Source organism: Pongo abelii, chromosome 10, assembly GCF_028885655.2.
Source record: "Pongo abelii isolate AG06213 chromosome 10, NHGRI_mPonAbe1-v2.0_pri, whole genome shotgun sequence".
NCBI classification, from domain to species: Eukaryota; Metazoa; Chordata; class Mammalia; order Primates; family Hominidae; genus Pongo; species Pongo abelii.
In genome coordinates this window covers 37359840-37383091 of record NC_071995.2, presented here as the reverse complement: position 1 = coordinate 37383091, position 23252 = coordinate 37359840, and the positions used below count along the sequence as shown (strand labels likewise).

The window sequence follows — 23252 nt, the reverse complement described above, 5'->3', positions numbered from 1 at the left end:
GGGTGTGACAGTAGGTGTGACATGATTTTCTTTATGCCAGTGCCAGGAACAGATTAGAAGGGAGGATACAGTGAATTTTAATAGACCTGTTAAGCTATTCACTCACCGAAATGGTAGAAAACTCATCTTTGATTTGGAAGGATTGAAATAGATTTTCTCAGTTTTACAGTTTTGTTTCATTGCTGATAATCAGTAAGGTGCTTCAGAACTTTCTATACAAATCAGGAAGTGAGTAAAAAAAAAGGCAATTGCAGTTAAAATGCTTAATCTGTGAAGCTATTATGTTTTCACTTTAGCAGTAACTTGAGATGAAATATTGTGAAACTGCCTTACAGTTTATAGTTTTATGATAATGACTTTCCATCTCCTCATTATTTACAAAGCTCTTACATGTCAGTAACTAATGGCACAAGTTCTATTTTAAATAATTGCTGAGACACTCCACATGTATTTTCATACTCAAAGCAGCTTCTAGGGGAAGTTTTTTTAAAAATTTCTTTTAGTTCCTTACTGTCATGACTGTATCAGAGAAAATCATTATGTAGCTCCATGTTTTCGTGTATGTATTATTAAAAGACTGCTTAACACTGCCATCTTATTGCATTAGAATGACTGTTCTCCTTGTAATACATTTGTAGTGTTGACATCACTACTCTCAAATGAGTTACTTAGTTATTGAGATTGTTATGTGATATTTTAACTTATAGCTCATCCATGCATCCTTTCTGTTCTAATTATTGTCTTGAGCTTTTGGGGCCAAGCGGATACCGAGTCAAAAGAGAATATAGAGGACACAGAGGCGCAGACCTGCCAAGATGCTGCTTATTTTAATTCCTAATGCTCTTTGAGAAGCATTTTATTCTACTCATTTTTGGATGATATTTCAGTGGCTTACTTCACTGCTGTTATTAAAAAGAATGCTAACTTTGGGGAGACTTCAAGCAGTTTTCATTTCATCTCTTTTTCCATTCAAATTCCATAAAAAGTAAGACACCTCAAGAGAGGTTTCCATATATATATATATCTGAACTGGTAAGATGATTATGTTGAAGGAGAAAGAGACAGAGAATACTGGATTTGAAACACTGCTGTCACTGTGTAATCTTGGGGAAGTCACTATGTTTAAAAAAGACTTATCTCATATGCAAAATGGGAATAATGATGCTATTGCTTTGAATTGTCATCAGATTTAAATGAATTAATAATATATGAATGGTGTTTTGTATATGGTAAGTCTCTATACAAACGTTAGTCAATTTCATCAAATGAGGAATTTACATCTACTCAGGGTCATTCCTGTTGGGAGCACAACTTTCATAAAGAAGCCACAGAACTCACACTTGATGGAAAGCAGCTATAAAATGGATTGAAAAGAATCCAGTAAACAAAGTATGCCATTGTTTGCATCACGATAGCCCACAGCGATAAATCACCTTGCATTCATTCTCAGGCACCTGCAGATAAACACGAGCCAGAGATACTGTGCAGGCACTCTTGCAGTGGAAAGAAAATAAAACCAGAATACTGGTGTAGTTTGAAATTTTTAAAGCTTAGGATGATAAAGATAGATTTTTCAATGCTTATGGTAAAGAAATATGTCTCTCCTTTTACCATCACAGACAGTCACGTTTTAAATTAAGTAGACATAGATTTCTTAGAGGTCAAGAAATTTCAACAGCAAATATATGTCTTCTCTGAGGCTTACAATGTAGTGAAGAAATTGTTGTCAGATGACAAAAGATCAGCCTAATGGAAGCAAACAAAAGTGTTTTAATTGTTTTAATTAACATTTACATTTATTGAGCTATTGACTATGTATAAAATGTTGCGCCAAGTACTGGCCTATGATGCCTAGGGAAGGAAAAGGGAAGATAATAGGTATGGTGTTGTTCTCACTGAAGTTTACTATCTAGTGAGGGTCATAAAAGTCCCCAAATAACCCAGGGAAATAGAAGAATTCAGGCAATAGAGTGAACCCTTAAGTGTGGAAAAACATCAGTTCTCTGAATTGGAACTTGGGGAGGATGCTGCAATCGGATGGCAGTGTTAAGCAGTCTTTCCCATTTCAGAAGGACATTTGAGAACGCTGCATCCAACATACTCATTTTATGGATAACTCAAATGAAGTCCAGTGAGGTTGAATGGCTTGCCAAAGTCTCAGCAAAACTGTAAGCAAAACCAGTCTTCAGTTGCACCCCCGCCCCCGGGCCACCCAGCTCAGAGGCTAGTAGCCACTGAGATCCAACTTATGCCAGTCCTTGGGGCCAGCTGTAGGGATGACTCTTCCTGGGGGAAAGTGTCTCATATTCTAGTTGTCACAAAGGCATGTATTACCTACGTCCTGGTTCTGACTCCCTAGTTAGTTCTTTTTCCTGCAATTAGTGGTTTTTCAGACATTTCCCTTCCTCATTATTAAACTCTTAACCTAAAAAGTAACCCCCAAACTGATAGAAACAGAGTTTTCCTGGAAGCCCTGCCAACTTAAACTCCTCCTATACCCCTATAGATGTTGCTAAATGGTTTTGTGTTGCAGACTTGCTGTTTTTCAGTCATTGGTATTTAAGTTGATAGCCACTTGTTTTGGTATCTCAAAGGATGTCCAATACCTGGGGCAATGTATATATACTCATGTGTCAAATGAGTGAAGAAATGAATGACGAAAAGACAATGAGTTCAATAGAGTCTATTTTACTGGTTGCCACTGATTTAATAATTTAATGTAATAATAAGTTAATAATAACTATTTAATGATAAAACCATTTTTAAACCAAAATAACACAAAATAAATAAAATTAATAATGTAACTTATCACAGGGATAAAGTTATTTCTTTGAAACCGGGTTATGAGTGGCCCTCACATGAGTCTGTTCCAAAGAAATAACTTTATCCCTGTGATATATGCCTTTGTGACAACTAGAATATGAGACACTTTCCCCCAGGAAGAGTCATCCCTACAGCTGGCCCCCAAGGGCTGGCAGTAAGTTGGATCTCAGTGGCTACTAGCCCCTCAGCTAGGTCGCCCATGGGCAGGGTGCTACTGAAAACTGGTTTTGCTTACAGTTTTGCTCTGAGACTTTGACAAACATTCAACCTCACTGGACTTGATTTGTGCCCTCTATAAAATGAGTACGTTGGATGCAGTGTTCTCAAATGTCCTTCTGAAATGGGAAAGGTTCCCTTGTCCCCCTCGCAGGGTGTGTGACGGGGGTGTGGCTCGCTTCTTCACTGCCCTGCTGCTTAAACCTCTAGGGGAGCATACAGATGGGCAGGCTGTGGGACTCCAACCCCATGGCAGTGTCTAGGGGGTGAATGTTTACACCTGAAACCCCAGTGGGTGTGTGTTACAGGGTGCTCTTTTAGTTTAGCCGTCCATAGGCAGCTCGTGTTAGTCAGCTCAATTAGACCCCTGCCTTACTGCAAGGACAGAGGGCTTTCTGTATCCTAGTGATCTTGCCTCTGTGTACCAGAAGAATCAGATCACACGTGGGCTTGGAGAGTGAGTGCCAGGTTTTATTGAGCAGGTTTTATTTACTCAGTGCCCTTGGCTCTCCTCCGACTGCCCCAGCCAAGCTCCATGTCGTTCTCGGTGGCCTGTTGGCATGCCGATGCCTGTTGGTGCATTCCTCTCGACGGCCAGCCACCTGTGTGTGCCTCCATTGATGTGCTTCTCTCAACATCCAGCCACCTGTGTGCCTGCCTGCTAGGGTCTCGGGGTTTTTATAGGCACAGGATGGGGGCGTGGCAGGCCAGGGTGGTCTTGGGAAGTGCAACATTTGTGCAGGAAAACAAAAATGCCTGTCCTCACCTAGGTCCACGGGCACAGGCCCTGGGTGGAGCCCTAGTCAGGGACCACGCCCTCCTCTACCTAGCACTTCCCTTCCATATCATTTAAAGGGACCACGCTTTTCCCTTCCCAGCACTTCCCTTCTGTATCACTTCTCTGCTGTAGATTTCTATAATTTTAATTTGATGACCTTCATCTAAATAAACTCATTTTATTTCTCATAACTCTAGAGTCAAAACATACAAATGAACTTATCCTGAGTTTGTTGCTATTATTTCAATTGACTATTTCCCTGCCTTTACTCAGTTTAGTCCGGTCTCTCCTTTTCACCCAAAGTCCCTCATATGATTGGCTCGTTATGGCAAGAAATAAAAGGAAGCGGGAAGAAAGGAAAGTGAACCATAAGTACAATATGAAAAACTAAGTTCGTTTTTTCTTGCGTGACAAGGAAGCAGATTCTGAATATGATTCCAAAAAGAATTCCAGAAAATATGAGCAGTATAGTACAGCATAGTTGGAATAAGTATTAATGTATTACCTCCCACAGCAACTATATGGGGAAAAGCCATCTTAATTTTTTATGCCATGTCTATAAAAAATTGAAAAAGAAAAAACCCATAGGAATGGAGTTGTATTGCCAACATAGAAAAACCTTTGGGGTTTTATTAATTCAAAATCAGGATCAGTACTGTCTTAGAACCTAGCCATCATTTTGTTATAACTTTTCATGTTAAGCAGAAAAGAGACATGCTTGATTTCCTCAGTTAATGAAAGTTTCACAATAAAGGTGCATAGGAAAGTTAAAAAAAAAAAAAAAGAAAGAAAGAAAAATGTCTCAACTTCACCCATCCCTACCTCATGGAAATCTAGAATACTGCTCAGCAGACTGGCAGCAGTCTGTGTTTGGTTTCTCTTCTCTACTCTTCTCCATCACTGTCAACTCCGTGACCCTTCTTTACCTCACGGCTTCTATTGCAGTATGGCCTCTGCCTACAGGCTTCTCTGTCATTCCACTTCTGTGTCACTCCATCCTCTTTGAATATTTCATATTCTGACTTCTCAGAGAATAGAAACCATATGCCACATCATTCTCTGGTATACAGCACCCACCCCTTGCCAAGCCGCTTCTTAGGGCACTGGGCAGGCTGTTGGTGGCCTTTATGCCACACATAGTTATGGCCAGGCAGGCAGGTTTTGCAGGGGAGCACTACCACTTGTGCTTGGTGGATAGGAGGACCCCTCAGCTGTCGGCAGAGGTGGGCCCCACAGCTCCTAAGCGGGGAAGCAGTGTAGTGACTGTGTAATATAAAGATGGAAACCAGCATTGTGAGGCCTTTGGTCAATATGAAGGAACTGCACAATGGAGAAGATGCATAATTCCCTTCCTTTCAGTGCCTGTTGAAGCAGGAGAAGGGCTAATAACTGTAATGCCTGACTGTATTGTGGGAAAAATTGTAGGGGGGAACAACAATATGGAAAAAGAAGCCCCAGATTAGCTGTCTATGAGTCACTAAACTTTCTCCCATCTTCTCAAATTAATACTGTCACAACTACAGTTTGAGTATTCCTGATCCAAAAATCTAAAATCCAAAATGCTCCAAAATTCCAAGCTTTTTGAGTGCTGACTTGATGCTCAAAGGGAATGCTCATTGGAGCATTTTGGATTTCAGATTAGGGATGCTCAACCAGTAAGCATAATGAAAATATTCCAAAATCTGAAATCTGAAACACTTCTGGTCTCAAGTATTTTGAATAAGGGATACACAACCTGTATAAGTTCAACCATGAAAACAATCATTAATTAATAAATTACCTTCTCCTCCCCTAATTTTTTATATTTCCAGTCACTCTTATCCGTATAACTTATTCTCTGGCAGTATTTGTAGTTTGATATCTTACCCACTCCAACTTTGTGACATTTTGTTTGTTTCTGGGTGGACTTTATGAAGTAGGCCATGGCCAGGCTTGCTTTGGATGTGATGATGGAATAAGAGAAAGAACTTCAAAGTATTTTCTTATGAATTAATAGAGTCTAAACATTTTCTTAGACCACTCAAATGCTAATGTGGACCCTCCCCAAGGCAGAGTTGCAGGCTCCTCTGAGCCGGTAGCCTGTTAACTTCACAATGGCCACAGAACTTCAGGAATACAGGAGGAACTGGAGAGGCAGAAGTAGGCCACATCCACATCCTCATATCCTGGATTTTGCATACACCTATTGTTGGCCAGTTTGGTGCCAAATGAAAGTAACCTACATTACCTAAGACTTCATTTTCACCAGTATTCTATCCAGACCAACCTTTGTGGCCCAATTTACTTTAAAATGATTATTTTAATGGCTGCTTTTTTACTCAGTTGTACCTTAATTGCATTAACTACCCTTCCATTGTGGGAGACTTTTATGGTTTCTAATTCTCTATCTGTGTTAATCTTTTGTGATAAATGAAAGCACAGAGAAAAGTACATCTTGAAGCATATAATTTCCCATTTAAGTGGTTTTCTAAGGATACACTTTAGATATCAGACTGAGACAGAGGGGATTAATATTCTAATGTTCAAATTGCCAAATTTCCTTCCAAAAGGAAATTATACCAATTTAAATTGTTACCAGAATTAAAGACTGTACCACTATTGCTATAGTCTCATCACCTTTAAATGTTATCATTGTTTTAATTTGCATCTGTCCATACTCCATCCATCTATTTTGCATACTTGGGGTATATAAGGTAGTCAATATACTGATAAGGAGTTTAGATGCAATGATTTATAGATAAATAACATTTTATTCAAGAAAAAAGTGGCTTTTTGCTCCAAATTTCTAATGCTTTTGAAATTTACCCATGTCTATGATTTAATTGTCTCAATAAAGTTTTTTTATTAGAAAATAATAGTAATTAACAAAAGAACAGGTTTTTCATCTTGTCTGTAAATGACAATCTTCTGCAGGAAAATTACAAAACCAAAAAAAAAAAAAAAAAGAAAAGGCTAGACGATGGGAAATCATTCAAGGGCAGGATTTTCAACATAGTCTGCACACTGCAAGCTAGGAAACCATACTTTTCTAAAATTATTCAAAATCACAGAGATGTTATTAGAGTTTAAATGCTATGTGGCCACACTTGACATAAGTTTATTTCATTTTAGATTATTAAATAGGAAATATGCCTACTGAACAATAATTAAAAGTATCTGAGAAGTAATGGGCCAAGTTTGTAACAGTAACTTTTGTGGTTGCTTTGATGGGATGCCCAGAAGTTAGAATTTCTTATAACTTGGGTTGCTTAGAGTAAATTTACACCATCCTAATTCTCTGGTTGGGAATTAGGATTTTGCTTCTTTAGTTCTCCTCAGATAGAGTGAAGGTGTCCTATCCTGGAGAGATACTCTGTGCTTTCCTAGGTACGTTTTCATCACTACCCTCAAATTGTAATTGTGTAATTATATCATAAATTTCTATCAATAAAGAACTATTAGGGTTAACTTTCTATCAATAAAGAACTATTAGGGTTAACTTTTAGAGGGATATCTATGTTTTGAGGTGATAGCTTAGGGACCTTGTCCAGAAAAATCAACAGTCCTGCATCAGGAACTGGAAATAAAATCGTGCTTCACTGACACTCCTCAGTAATGAATTAGCAAGCTTGTGCAGTAAGCCCAGTAGAACAATGGTAGATGTGTCACACAAACTGTAGTAAGCTCTCCCCTTTTCTAAAATTCTGGATCTTTTATAAACTCTTTGGGAAGGGAACTAAGTTTCATACATGTATCAGTGATTAGGACTGAATATATGAAGTTGGAAGTTTTGGTTTTTATACACAGGTCATATTTCTTTTCCTCTACTCCCATATATAAGCCTGGAGCAGTCAAATTATTTCATCATGGAGAATAAAGGGACAATATAGATAGCATGTGCTGTGTAGGAAGCAAGGAATATACTACTTATGGCTAACTGGCAAGAACAATTGTATATTTGCACTGCTTAAGTTCCTTTGGTTATTTCTTAGGTTTGAAGCACTATAGGTAAATGATAGAGAGGTAACATTTTAAAAGGCGGAAATAGATCTACGTATGAACTCGGTTTGGTGGGTGTTGAGTGGGCAGGGGGAGCATTGTTCTACCTTCAAAGGGAGCTGTTAATTTCTACATGGTATTACTAAAGGGAGTTCTGTGTGTTCCATGATTGGAACAGGGAACCGATTATTTATTTGGTCTATATATCGGGTTTTAGCCTAGTCATTCTGCTGGTAAAGATTAGTTCTCTCACTCTGCCAAAATGAGACATATTTCACCTGATTGCATGCAATTCTGCTGCTTTGCCCACTGCAGTGCCCTCTGAGCAGCTTCCCATTATTGTAGTCATTTTCAGGTTTTGCTCTAGGATGTGGTGAAAAGGTGCCACATCCGAGAGCATGACTTTTTCTAATCCCAACCCACACACTGATGTCAAAGCATTTTTGTTCCTTCTTGGGAGCATTATGTTCTTCTACCAGCAGTTGCCAGGAAAGCATGAGGATATTTTGCAATAATGTTTGAAATCTGCATTTTTATTTTTTAGTTGGTATTTCTAGTGTTTATATTTTGAAGGTCAGGTGTGATGTCACATTCTCAGTCATTAGCTATCTACGTATTGCTGAGTGTGTAACTCTGCCAAGTCAGTGCCTGCAGTGCCTTCCCAAAATCAGCATGAGGGTGATGAGGAGCTACTCGGCCTTTTTTTGCACATGTAAACATGCATAGCCAGATGGCAAAAAGCTTCATCGGGGCAAGCACAGAGTCCACTCTAAAATATCCTACTTCATTGCCACAGCAGGAGATCACCCTAGGAACTGTGATAATAATGAAAAGAGTAAATAGAAAATTGTTCAGTGAATCTTAGTTATTTCATTATTTGTAAGTATTCCTCCTTACAGGAGCCTGCCTACCTGCCTGCCTTTCTTTTTTCTTTCTTCTTCTCTTTTTTCTTTCCTTTCATATTTTCTTAAGATGGTCATGACTCAAAAGACTATTTCATTGTTGAGGATTATTGGTCAAGGGACATCTAATGCTGTTTTCTACTCACAATTAAACAAATGCAAATGTAAAAGCTTCATCATTCAAGGAACATTTATCTCTACATAGGGTATACGATGGACAATAGGTTGAGTTTAAAAAAAAAAATAGAAAGGTGAATTGCTTTCTATGTGCCAAGCAGTTATCACCTTGTTTAATCGTTGTAACAACCCTATATGGACTCTTACTTCACAAGAAAATTGAGACACAGAGAGGTTAAGTAACTTGGCCAAAGTTACAAAGCTGGTAAGGGATAGAACTGAAATACAAAGTCATGCAGTCTGACATTAGACCCTGTGCTCTTAACCCCTGTGCCATGCTGTACTCCCTGGGATGAAATCTCAGTACAGTAGAAGAAGGAGTATATTAATATATGATCATACAGAGCACTATATGATAATGACATAAATGAGGAAAGTGAAAAGGAGTTGAGAGGAAGGAGAGAGTATTTCAGACAGGTGAATGGGTAGCATCCATACAGGCCTTGAGTGATGAGGTAGGAATTGATGGTAAATACTGACAGTAGATATCAAGAGTAAGAGTTTGCCTTCAGTTACAGGAAATGTCATGAGTAGGAGATACTGGGTCTAGAATGTAGGTTCAGAAAATAAGTAATTTAGTTTAGTTTGATAAAAGGATTGTGTACAGGAGTACAAGATAAGGTAGGCTGCAGCCACATTTTGCAGGCCATTTTGTAGACTGCTGGAATAAATAAGGAGGATGAAGGTTTTTGAGCAGTGAGGTGGTCAGGGTGCTTAACTTGGTGGGATATAAGTTTGAAGAAAGGAATGATAGGAGTAGGAAAATCAGGAAACTGTATTCATTTACTACTGCAACACACATTAATAATATAGCACTTCCTATGGGTCAGGAATGCAGGCATAGCTTAGGTGTGTCCTCTGCCTAGGGTCTCACAAGCCTACAATCAATGCACAGACTGGAGCTATGGTTTCATCTAAGGCTCAGCTGGAGAAGGATTCATTTTTGTTAGCAGAATTCAGTAATTTGTGGTTTTGTGCTGAGGACTTCAGTTTCTTGCTTGCTGTTGGACAGAGACTGCCCTCAGTTCCTCCCACAAATCTCCCAGCATAAGCATCCTACAACATGGTGGCTTGCTTCTCCAAAACCAGCAAGGGAATGAGAGACTTCAGCTCAACAGCACTAGAATCTTGCTTACTTAATCACATATGTCCTGTCACCTTTGCCATATTCTGTTGGTCAGAAGCAAATCCAAGGTCACTCCCACACTCCAGAAAAAGGAACTACACAAGGCATGAAAATCAGAAAACAGGAATCATCAGGGTTACTCTAGAGTCTCTGTCCCCCAGAGGCAGAGGCAGGTGATAGGACACACACTCGGAGTCTAAATTAGGGTGGTGTTAATGCAAACAGAAAAGTCAGATTCAAGAAATTATGTCTAGGAAATATGGTTTCTTGCTTATACCATGTGAAATTCTTTGTGTAAATTTTCTAACGTAAGCATCAAAATATCCCTTTGAGGTAGGTGCCAGGAAAATCCTTATTTCACAGATGATGACACAGCTTTGAGATATTTCACCTAGAGGCCACGTATATCCTAGCTTTACCTGGGTGTCCCAGCCTAGATCTAGTCTTGGCCACTTTTCTTTACTTGGACTTAAAAGTATAAATGACCTAAGAGAAGTGGATAAGAGGAAAATGAAGATAACTGCAAGATTTTAAACCATTCCAATTTAGGGAAAGGTGGTGTTAACTAAAATAGAAATGTCATGAGGGGCCCTAGTAAAGTAATACTTATGCTATGCATATACCACATGCCAGGCACTATGCTAAGCATTGAGTGCGCAGATGCTCTATGCTTATCCAGATGGGAATATTTAATGTTCCCAACAGCCCATGATACAGTCGTTTCCCTGATTTCACAGATCAGGAAACAGGACCATGCCAGTGCCCGCTAAACTCAAGGTTCTACAAATGCATCGGTTGGTATTTTGTTCATAACTGTTATCTCTAATGTCTGACACATAAAAAGTGCTCATTATGTAAGCTTTTGAATGAATATAGCTATTAAGTGGTAGAGTCACGATTTGAGCTCAGAGCAGCCCCATGCTGCCTCCTGGAGAGGTCATTTCGTTATAGTCATATTGCATTTGAGGCCATGGCAGGATCTAGATGTTCATAGCAACTCTTCTATTTTCAGTACTTAGGTACCTAAATTCCATCAGTGGAACTTGGAAGAAAGATCAAGGCCAGAATAAACTATTGAGGAGCATCCACATGGAAATTATAAAGTCCTAAAATTAGATGAGATGATTATGAGAGGGTATAGGTCCCAAAATAGACCCTTAGCGGACACCTATATTTAGAGGTTGAGAAGAGGAAGAGGCAATGTAAAAAGCAATGAATACATATAGGTCAGAGAGCTAAAATGGAGATACAGATATAAAAGCAAAGAGGGAAGAGAAGGAAGGAGAGTTGCCAGCAATATCTAGCACCACAGAGTAATCAAAGAGCATCAAGATTAAGACAAGAAACCTGAATTTGTATGTTAGGAGATAATTGATGACGACTTTCGTGTGAACATATCCAGGAAAAAAGACCACATGAGAGTTAGCCAGCATCTGGGAGGGTGGCAGAGTTGGGCTGTGAAAGAAGGATTGTGTAGTCAGGTAGAGCTTGTGAGTATAAACTTCTGGCATTTCAGGAGAGCTAGTTGTGGTAATATGAGAGGAGTTGAACATTTGAGTAGGAGAGACCTTGTGTATTGTAGACAGAAGGGATGGCTCAAGTAGGACGAAACTAAATAGGGCAGGAAAAGAAGAGATATTGATGGAACGTGATCCCAGAGGAGGCAGGAGAATGAGATGCAAGACCACTGATAAGAGGGGCAGTCCTCAGAAAGGGTGACAGACATGTACCACTGGAGGGAGGAAGGAAGCCTACCTACAATGTTTTTTAAAAAACTTTCTTTTCTCAAATATTGAGAGAAAAATATGGAAAAATAGAAGCTGATAGAGAAAAATTGATGTTCAAAGTAATGATCCTCAATTCTTTTAAAAGAATTCCAATTGTTAAAAGATCTGTTCTTCAGATTCAAATGTATCAAGTCCTACAAAGCATCTCCAAATTCCTGGTTTTATTTTATTTTTCTCAACTGAAATTGATAAATCGTCCAAAAAAGGAGGTAAGTTCATCTACATAGGAAACGGAAAGATTTCAGGATTACAAGATAGTAAGAAATATTTTAATTAATTGAGGCAATAGTTGACAAAAGTTTATGGAATGTCTACTCTCAGATAAGCAGATAATTCAGTAGAGAAGACAATAAAGGATAAAATAAGCATCATAAGGGAACCAACTGAGATGAAATAGCATGAACCTTTAATAGAGCCCAACAGCATGGTTTCATAACACTGCTCAGTTTCTGAGAAGTGGTTGTTGAAAGAAGTTAATAATGCCACATCGGGTTGGAAACTCAAATGGTGAAAAATGGCAGACAAAAATAGAGGAAGAATGGATTCTAGAGGCCAGTGAAGACAGTATATACTTCATTTTATTGGGTTTGCCGTCATTGCACTTCACAGACATTGCATTTTATTTTACAAACTGAAGGTTTCTGGCAGCCCTGCATCAAGCCAGTCTATTGGCACCATATTTCCAATAGTATGTGCTCATTTAGTGTCTTTATGTCACATTTTGGTAATTCTCACATTATTTCCGACTTTTTCATTATCATATCTGTTATGATGACCAGTGATCTTTAATGTTACTATTGTAATTGTTGTAGGGCATCAGAAACTGCACCCGTATAAGACGTCAAACTTAATTATAAATGTTGTGTGTGTTCTGACCACTCCACAAACCAGCTGTTTCCTTTTCTGTCTCCCTCTCCTGGAGCCTCTCTATTCCCTAAGACACTACAATTAATAACTCTACGATGGCCTCTAAATGTTCAAGTGATAGGAATAGTAGCACGACTCTCACTTTAAATCAAAAGCTAGAAATAATTGAGCTTAATGAGGAAGGCATATTGAAAGCTGAGATAGGCTGAAAGCTAGGCCTCTTGCACCGAAAAGCCAAATTGTGACTACAAAAGAAAATTCTTAAAGGATATTAAAAGTGCTACTCGAGTGAACACACAAATGATAAGAAAGTGAAACAGCCTTATTGCTGATATGAAGAAAGTTTGAGTGGTCTGGATAGATGCTCAAATCAGCCATAACATTCCCTTAAGCACGAGCCTAATCCAGAATAAGTCTCTAATTCCATTTAATTCTATGAAGGCTGAGAGAGGTGAGGAAGCTGCAGAAGTTTGAGGCTAGCAGAGGTTGGTTCATGAGGGTTAAGGAAAGAAGCTGTCTTCACTTTACACCTTGTTGCAAGGTGAGGCAGGAAGTGCTGATGGAGAAGGTGCATCAAGTTATCCAGAACATCTACCTAAGATAACTGATAAAGGTGGTGTATTAGTCTGGTCTCACAGTGCTATAAATAACTGCCTGAGACTGGGTAGTTGATAAAGGAAAGAGATTTAATTGACTCACAGTTCTGCAGGGCTGGGGAAGCCTCATAAAACTTACAATCATGGAGGAAGGGGAAGCAAACATATCTTCTTCACATGGCGACAGGAAGGAGAAGTGCCAAGTAAAAAGGGGAAAAGCCCGTTATAAAACCATCAGATATCATGAGAACTCACTCACTATCATGAGAACAGCATGAGGGTAACCACCCCCGTGATTCAGTTACCTCCCACTGGGTTTCTCCCACAACATGGAGACTATGGGAACTACAATTCAACATGAGATTTGGGTGGAGACACAGCCAAACCATATCAGGTGGCTATACTAAACAACAGATTTTTCAATGTAGATGAAACTTCCTTCTGTTGGAAGAAGATACCATTCAGGACTCTCATAGCTAGATAGGAGAAGTCAATGCCTAGCTTCAAAGGACAGGCTGGGTCTCTTGTTAGGAGATAATGCAGCTGGTGACTTTTAAGTTGAAGCCAATGCTCATTTGCTGCTCCAAAAATCCTAGAGCCCTTAAGAAGGGCTAAATCTATTCAGCCTGTGCTCTAAAATGAAACAACAAAACCTGTATGACAGCACTTATATTTACAGCATAGTTTGGAGAATATTTTAAGCCACTATGGAAACCTACTGCTCAGGAAAAAAAAAAAAGATTCCTTTTAAAATATTACTGCTGATTGACAATGACACTGGTCACTCAAGGGCTCTGATGGAGATGTACAAGATGAATGTTGTTTTCATACCTGCTAACACAGCATCCATTCTGCAGCCCATGGATCAAGGAGTCACTTCAGCTTTCAAGTCTTATTATTTAAGAAATGCATTTCATAAGGCCATAGCTGCCATAGATAGTGATTTCTCAGGTGGTTCTGGGCCAAGTAAAGTGAAAATCTTCTGGAAAGGATTCACTATTTTGGATGCCATTAAAAGCATTTGTGATTCATGGAAGGAGGTCAAAACACCAAAAGAACAGTTTGGAAGTTTGCAAGAGGTTGATTCCAACCGTCATGGATGACTTTAAAGGGCTGAAGACTTTAGGGGAGAAAGTAACTTCAGATATAGTGGAAAACAGCAAGAGAACTATTGTAGAAGTGAAGCCTGAAGATGTGACTGAATTGCTGCAATCTCATGATAAAACTTGAATGGATAAGGAGTTGTTTCTTAAGGAGGAACAAAGAAAGTAGTTTCTGAGATGGAATCTACTCCTGGTGAAAGTGCTATGAACATTGTTGAAATGATATCAAAGGATTTAGAGTATCACACAAACTTAGTTGACAAAGCAGTAGCAGAGTTTGAGAGGATTGACTCCAATTTTGAAAGAAGTTCTCTGGGGAAAATGCTATCAAACATCATTGCACGCTACAGAGAAATATTTAGTGAAGGGAAAAGTCAGTCAATTTGGCAAACTTCCTTGTTGTCTTATTTTGAGAAATTGCCACAGCCACCCCAGCCTTCAGCAACTACTACCCTAATCAGTCAGCAGCCCTCAACATTGAGGCGCAAGACCCTCCACCAAAAAGATGATGACTTGAAGGTGCAGATGATCGTTAGCATTTTTTAGCAAAATATTTTAAAATTAAGGTGTGTACATTTTTAGACAATGTTATTGAACACTTAATAGACTGCACTTTCATGGAAACATAACTTTTATATGTAGTGGGAAACCAAAAAATCCGTGTGACCCACTTTATTGCAGTGGTCTGGAACTGACCTCGCAATATCTCCAAGTTATGCCTGTATTGGCATGGTCTAAGCTGAGCAGTGAGGTAAATGAATACTGAGAGGATAATCCAAAGGCAGATCTGGGTGTAGCACAGATGATCAGAAATGACGAGATAAACAAAGTGGTGGTTGTGATCAGAAAAGGAAGGCTCAAAGTCTGAAGTAAAATAGTTCCAAATCAAGGAAACTATAAAGTGCTGTCTCTGTAGTGTTGGAGATTAAATAAGGAACTATGAGGCCAATGCATTATACGGAGCACAGAAAACCACACACCACATGTTTTCACTTATAAGTGGGAGCTGAACAATGAGAACACATGGACACAGAGAAGGGAACAATGCACACTAGGGCCTGTGGGGGCTGGGAGGAGGGAGAGCATCAGGATAAATAGCTACTGCACATGGGGCTTAATACCTAGGTGACGGGTTGATAGGTGCAGCAAACCACTATGGCACACGTTTACCTATGTAACACACCTGCACATCCTGTGCATGTATCCTGGAACTTAAATAATTTTTTTAAATGAGGCCAATGAATTAAAAATAAATGAATGTTGCAGGGGATGAGAGGAGGCAGACTGAGCAGGCACCCAAATCATCAAGACAGGTGGAATGTTATGATGAGTTCATAAATACGGTAACAATAGGGCTTCGATGACGAGGTTCAAAGATAGAGGTTGAAGGAGACAGAACAATACTCTAAATTGACAATAGGGGATAGGAATGTTTTTGAGTCTGGTAATATCTTCAGGGGCAATTAAGGTAAAGAATTGGAAGTTCAACTTCAGAATCGATCTAAACTGTAGGACCCTTTTCTTTACTATGGATTAAGAAGGCAAGGTCATCAGGGAGTGACTGGTAGAGAAGCAAGGACACAGACAGAAAGGGAGAGGGCTATTTGGAATCAGATAGAATCATTTGTTTCCCTCATCCACCCCATCACCCTTTACAGGTTACTCTTGTAATCCTTAAAATAGTCTACAAAGTATTCTCCCCATTTTATCAGATGAAAAGTATCTGGCTTTGAAATTTGAATCTTGTCATGATTGCAAATTCCATGGTCTTTTCACTGCCACATACTGACTCTCAGTGGTACTGAAGTGTTACTGCAGCTTCCAGGGACTAATTAGAAATCATGTCTAATTTATGTGAAATGGTTATAAAGCACGGTGTCTTTGTTTTGCTCTTGAATTATACTTAGCTCTAAAATTCCTATATGAGCTTGCATATCTAATACTGTATTTTTAGTTCTTATTTTTTAAGAAAAACATTTTGGACTCTTAAGACATTAAGGAATTTCCAAATACATAAATATGATCATATTGAATTTCTGCAACTGTAGTCTAAAACATTAAGTTAATACTTATATTGCATTATTTTTCAGGTGTGAAAATGAAACCAAGTTCAAAACAGAAGATATATTTTGGGCTTACAATTTCTGCCCTACTCCATACTCCTGGACTGCACTTCTGGGCCTTATTTTGTATCTTGTCTTCTTTGCACCTGGTAAACAAAGACTTTGTTATTACTGTTGCATTAATTGAATTGCCTCTTTTTGGAGTAGATAAACTATATAATTTTTCAGATTTCTTACATGCTACTTTACTAAAGTTTTTAATGTTTTATTTCTCAGGAATGGGACCAATGCCTTGGACTGTGAATTCTGAAATATATCCCCTTTGGGCAAGAAGTACAGGAAATGCATGTTCATCTGGAATAAACTGGATTTTCAATGTCCTGGTCTCACTAACATTTTTACACACAGCAGAGTATCTTACATACTATGGTAAGATAATATTTTTTCTAACATAGTTTTGTTTTTATTTTTATCACTATTTTTAGATACACTATAATATCATTTGTGATTTAGAATATGTGGTTATATTTTGCTGTTATAAGTATCTCCATGTGACTTTCTTGTCCTCCAAAGGCATTGGAAGTGTGTCTGGGAAAGAAGAGAGGGATTCTCCTATCCTAAACAGCACTGCTTCTTGTCCCACAGTGCTTAGGGCTGTCACCCAACCCCTCCCCCAACTCAGACATCTCCCAGCTATCTCCCCAGGTGGAAGTCTTTACACCATAGCTTTTAGTTTCACAGAAACAAAAAAAAAAAAAACAGAAAATGGTAAAAAGATGTAGGCAGGGAGTCTAGGGCCAATGAGATGTCCTGTGACAGGCATAGCGTCCAGTCCAAGAGCAGAATCTGTGCAGGGCTGAAAGTAGCTTCCTCAAATGCTTAACAGTATGCTGTGCTGTGGCCATACCTTCCACTGTATCACCTGTGCTGCTCAGGCCAGTGCTTGTGCATTTCACTGTCCTCTGAGACCAGCACTTACCACTTGCAAAAGTGTAAACGTGACAGAAGTATTCAAATGCAAATGTATGGAGGCCATAATTCAAAATGAAAAACAATAGTGCTTAGTGGCTGAGTCAGGAAAATACTTAGGGGAGCTACTAAAGTGAAAAGACTTTGCTTTTTAGAAAAAAGATTTCTGCATTGTTCACACGACTTTATAGGTTGCAATAGGATTATTCATGATGAAGTATGAGGTTTCATTCTAATCTCCTCATAAGTCCCTGTGGTAGAGACGGAATGCCTGCTGCTTAGACCATTCTTCCAGAAGAGCTTCTCTGATGTCCCCGCAATCTCTTTACTCTGTGCTCTGGGCACTTATCATTTCTCTTTGCAAGAACAGGTTTGTCTGCCCCTAGCTCTCTCTAGTAGATTATAAATCCCTGGAGGGCCAGGACTGTGCCTTGTTCCTTTTTACATTCCCAGTTCCTCCCAAGGCATCCTGTTCACCTGATAAGCACCAAAAAGTGTTTGTCAAATGAATAAATACATGGATAAATTTTGCAGATGAATGATGAATATGATGAAACATTATAAAAATCTATTCCCCGTCTCTTCTGAACATGCTGAATTGGTATTTGCTTTTAGTTAATAGTATTTATCTAATGCTTTTATTATCTTCATAAAACTCTTCTCTCTCCTAATCACCGCTTAAGACATTTGAAATATTTATTTTCTTGGAAAGGAAATGCACTGGCATTTTAAACTGGATATATATTTAGTATATTCAGCTGGATCCCATTTGGCAATTAAAATTTTTCCATAAATTCATAAACTTATCTTCATGACATAATAAATACGAGCACAATAAATATTTCCTCGTATTTACTGATTCTAGAGAACACTTAAATATTTGAAGACCTAAGTATATGCTGGCATCCTGAGAAAGCATTTTTCATAGAAAGGCATAGACCAAATAATAAAAGTTTACATGATTATACTTTTGACAGCAAAGCTCCTCTTTCTTGAATTTATCCTGCCAGAAAACCATGAGAAAAATGAGGCAACAGTAATGAAATTTAAATAGGGCATAAGCAGAATTCTTTCAAAAATAAACAGTTAAAAGCGTTTTGCTTTGCATTAAGCTTCTCTCATGTCAGAGCACTGGTCCATTTGGTCTACTACTCTCTAGTAGTAGAAAAATAGTTCGTTCAGGCTAGTTTTTCTCCCTTTTTGTGTCTCATTTTAATCCACATGTTACTGGTTTATGTAAGCTATGCATTTATATTCCTCATTTAATAAATATACATCCTAATCATGTATTCCTCTGGAAATAGTTATGTCTTCCTTGTTGCCTCCTTTTCTATTGTTTCATAAGATCTCAAAATTTGATTCCTTCCTCAACCATATTGCTTACACAGGTCTGCCTTGTGCCCCCATTCAATAATGTTTATTACTAAAAAGTATCATTGCTATATCACCAATATGCCATTTTATATACGGCACATGTGGCTAAAGAGATCCCTTGGGGGGCATTATGTCAAAGCTTCTCTCTTGAGGTACTACTGAAATTCAGTCAAACATGGCCTTTGAGTCCTCAATTTGTGTAATTCAATTAAATAGTTGTTTTAATCTGGAACTTAATGTAGGGCTCTAATAAGATTTAAATCCTTAGAATAAAGGTGAGGAATATCTAACTGTTCAATAGTCCTGATGGACTCGTTACAGACATTTTTTCTTGCCATTTTCACTCCAAGGGAGGAATAAATGAGAAACTGAGATAGTGACTGATTTGACCATGACATGGACCAGGTCACAGCCTCCCAGGTCTGCCCACACTCCTCCACGACTTAGCCACAGGTCTAACCATTGGAACCCACACTGAGTAGGCAGTTTTGGCATTTACGTGCTTTGGATTCCTCAGATTTTATAAAACGGTCTTGTATTTTAATAGCAATCCCTTGATATTATTCAGCTTTGGGAATCCAGGTCACAAGAAAGAATCTGTAATCAACTTCAGGAATCTTCCTAACCCAACGAATGTTTTTAACTATAGGAGTTTAGCACTGACAGATTTGATTTGTTACTTCTAATTATGCTACTGTTCCCAAATTGTGAAAGATAATGATGAAGATAAAATATACTATTATATTTAAAAGTCAAACTGGGTTTGCTGTTACAGATTTTGTAGTTTAGAAGCCTAGTTTAATCTAAAATGTTTTACCATCTGTACTTATTTTTTCTTTATCTTCATCATAATTACTATCCAGTCTTTGTCCCACCCTGCTAAAGATTCCATTTCTCTTCCTACCGCCACAGTCTTGCTTATCTGTACTCAGAACACAGGACTTCATCTCCTTTCATTTTTTTTTGGTCAAAATTCCCCCATTCTCCAAGAGCTAGCTTATCAGTATCACCCTTTTTGTAAAAACATCCCAATTAATTAGTCACACTAATCTTATTCTGTATCTTAATAGCAACTCTTCCTTTCCTGGTCATTTAGTAGAATTTAACAATCTGGCCATCACTTTTTTGAGCAACTGATATTCAGAATTCTAATGGGCATGATAACATACATTATTTCTATTCTTTACAGTTGGGCAAAGCAAGAATTATTTTCCCCATTACACAGATCAGATCTCTCTCTCAACCATCTCTTAACTATATCTCTCCTGATTTTGGCTGTAAGATTTACAGAATCATAAAGTGCCAACACTTAAGTAGGAGCTGAGAAACCCCCTTATTTTACTTAATGAGGCAACAGAGGCCCAGAGAAAAGGTTAAATGACTATCCAGAAATCACGTGGCCAACACTTAAACTCAGTTCTTCCCACTCCCAATCTGATATCCTTTCTCCAGCCAATTGTCACATTAGTTTTTCATCTTACTTCCCCCATCTCATACACATGATGGTCTGGACTGAAAGCCTAAAATTAGACAGGGGCTCCATTTTACTTTGTTGTTTTCTACCATCAAAAGTACAAGTATAGTTTCTTATATTCAAATTGGCAATTCAATTACGTGTGTGTGTGTGTGTGTGTGTGTGTGTTTGGTAGAGACAGGTTTCAACATGTTGGCCAGGCTGGTCGAAATTCAATTATTTTAAAAGTCCATCTTGGAAATGTGTAGAGAATATAAACAAGTCATACATTCATATATCTCATCCATCTAGGCTTGCTATCATGACCCTTAGAAAACCAAACTAGCTAATATTTATGTGTTTCTGGCTGTGCTGCATTGACATGCATAATCTTACAGCAAAACAAAATTCTCTGACTTCATGGAGTTTACATTCTAGTGGAGGGAAATGAAAAACAAATTAGTAAACATCATAATATGTCAGATGATGACATGTACCATGGAAAAAAAATGGACTGTCGAGATCCAAGAGAAGGAACAAGGAGACCAGTTAGGAGACTGTTGCAGTAATGCAGATGAGACACGATGGCCCTTAGACCACATTTATCTATGGAAGTGGTGAGAATTGGCCATCTTTGGGTTATATTTTGAAGGTAGAACCAAAGAGATCTCCTAACAGATTGGATGTTAGGCGTGAGAGTAACGTATAAATTAAGGATGACTCCCAGACTTTGGACATGAGAAACTGGAAGGATGGAGTTGCCATGTATTCCACTGAGGCATTCATTCTGCAATGTCATCATTATACTTGGTTCTGGAAACACAAGATGAGTAAGAAAGGAACTTCTTCTGACCTCAAAGTGCCACTAGTGTAATAGACAAGGCAAGCATACGTGTGTGTACATAATTATAATATTTCTTGGTTGTTATTTTAGGAGTCTCCACAATATGCTGTGATAGCACATGGAAGAGAGTAATTCCCTCTAGTCAGAGAAGGGAGGAAAGGCTTCAAAGCCAAACTTACATCTGAGCCTGGTCTATTATTCTTGAGTTTCTAAACTTGAGTTTAGAAAGATACATTATATCATATTCACAGAGTTGGAACAATTGGAGTAAACCAGGTTCATGGTAATTTTTTGGTCCATTTCATACTGTGATTATGCATGACTGACCAGAAAAAAAAAGTCAAAATCAAGTACTCTTTCCAACTTAAGCCTCTCTATATATATTCATATTCATGTATCTATTATTTTCTGTTGCAGGAGCTTTCTTCCTCTATGCTGGATTTGCTGCTGTGGGACTCCTTTTCATCTACGGCTGTCTTCCTGAGACCAAAGGCAAAAAATTAGAGGAAATTGAATCACTCTTTGACAACAGGCTATGTACATGTGGCACTTCAGATTCTGATGAAGGGAGATATATTGAATATATTCGGGTAAAGGGAAGTAACTATCATCTTTCTGACAATGATGCTTCTGATGTGGAATAATTTTCAGCTGCTCATATATTTAGTTATTTAAACAAACTGGGGGGAGAAGAACAGCAATTGGTGGCCTCACTGCCCTGCTTCTAATCTGGTTCTTTCCACAGTCTAGTTTTGATTGACTTCATATTCTAGAATACTTGATTAGGAGGAAGATACAACCACGATGACTTTTTTTTCCCACAAGGAACAATATTTTAAAAAATATTTACAGAGATTTTAATCTAATAATTCTTAAGCAAATGTGTGTAATGCCTTCCTGAAATAGTCTAAAATGAATATTGTACCCAGTGACTTCAGTGGTATCCTTTTTTCCTAAGACCATTTATAATTATTAGTGGCAACAGAGTCAGTGCTAATCTAGCCAAATTACATATGTATAATATATTTATAAAGGATTCTGGGAGATGGTCCAAGGGTGTTCTGTGTCAAAAGATGGCCTATTGGCCCTCAGTTTTCCTACAGAGTAGTGGCTTATCTCTGATCAGTTGTTACAAACTAAATTCCATGTAAGCTTTCATCAACAAATTCCAAAGTGCCTCCTACAAGGGCACAGCTGTCCCTGTCTCCTTTGGATTCCATATTTTTGTTTCTCTCCAATTCAGATATTGGGAGTTCTTCAGATACTGACTCTGCACACTATCTTTTGAACATTATGAAAATATAATCTGTCGGGTTGTTTTCATACTTCTTTTTTTTGCATCAGTGATAAGGCATACATTTGCGCAGATGAGCTAGGAAGTTTTGAGAAGTACCTTTTATGGTCAGAAAGTAACAGATTAAAGGTTTTTATGGGTTCCAAATTGGTTAGTCACTTAGGTATGCAATTATAAATGCAAAATAGTGCCGGATCTTTAACTGTATATCAGGGTCAGTTTTTGTTCATGCCCAAATCACTACACCTTCCTCATTGGCCTTAGAGTCCTACTATTTTGTGCCTTCATTTGTGTTACATACATAGCTGCAAGCAAACCATTTTTCCCCTTTCTTTTATTCAAACAATAATTTTTGAAACAAAAAAGAGGAAGGAAATCAGTGGCAGAAATAATCCTGCTGTTATTGGTGTTTGTTTAATAAAAATAATGGGACTTTTTTCTTAACTTTTTATTAACTCTTCCTAAGGGAACTGTCACATATTATTATTTAATTGTACTTGTCTTTTTTTACTTTAAGAGCATAAACTCGTTTTTATTTTGCACACTTTTCTCATTTTCCTGAGAATTTACCAGAAAAAAAAAGATACATAGATTTGTCTCTGTGTTTTTCTTATCATTGGCTTAGTTTTTCCTTCTTGTCTAAAAATTGAGATTGCCTATTGGAATAGATAATTGGTTCTAATATAGCACGTCTATAAGAAATGCAGACTTAACTATATTTCTACAATGTCTTTCCAAAGTATTCATTGGTTTTTTGGTAATTCATCACTGAACTCTTAATTTTTGCTTTTCTATTAAGAACTATATAGTATGTACAAAATTACTTGATCACAAAATTACTTGCTAGTTCCAGGAAAAATATGAATGAATCTTCTGTGGCCAGTTAAGAATACATCAGTTTG

At 38.1% G+C, this 23252-nt stretch overlaps 1 protein-coding gene across 2 annotated transcripts in view; it reads left to right on the top strand.

Moving 5' to 3' along the window:
• The window catches only part of SLC2A13 (solute carrier family 2 member 13), a 355260-nt gene extending 332320 nt beyond the window's left edge, over positions 1–22940 (top strand). Inside the window, exons 8-10 of one of the 2 annotated variants that reach the window (XM_002823104.6) lie at positions 16444–16565; positions 16693–16845; positions 21474–22940. In XM_002823104.6, the coding sequence (XP_002823150.5) occupies positions 16444–16565; positions 16693–16845; positions 21474–21700 (502 nt within the window). In that variant the 3' untranslated portion in view covers positions 21701–22940. Of the gene's footprint in view, positions 1–16443; positions 16566–16692; positions 16846–21473 lie in introns of those variants that run through there. The other variant, XM_054527120.2, reaches the window with a different exon arrangement.
• The last annotated feature ends 312 nt before the right edge of the window (positions 22941–23252 follow it).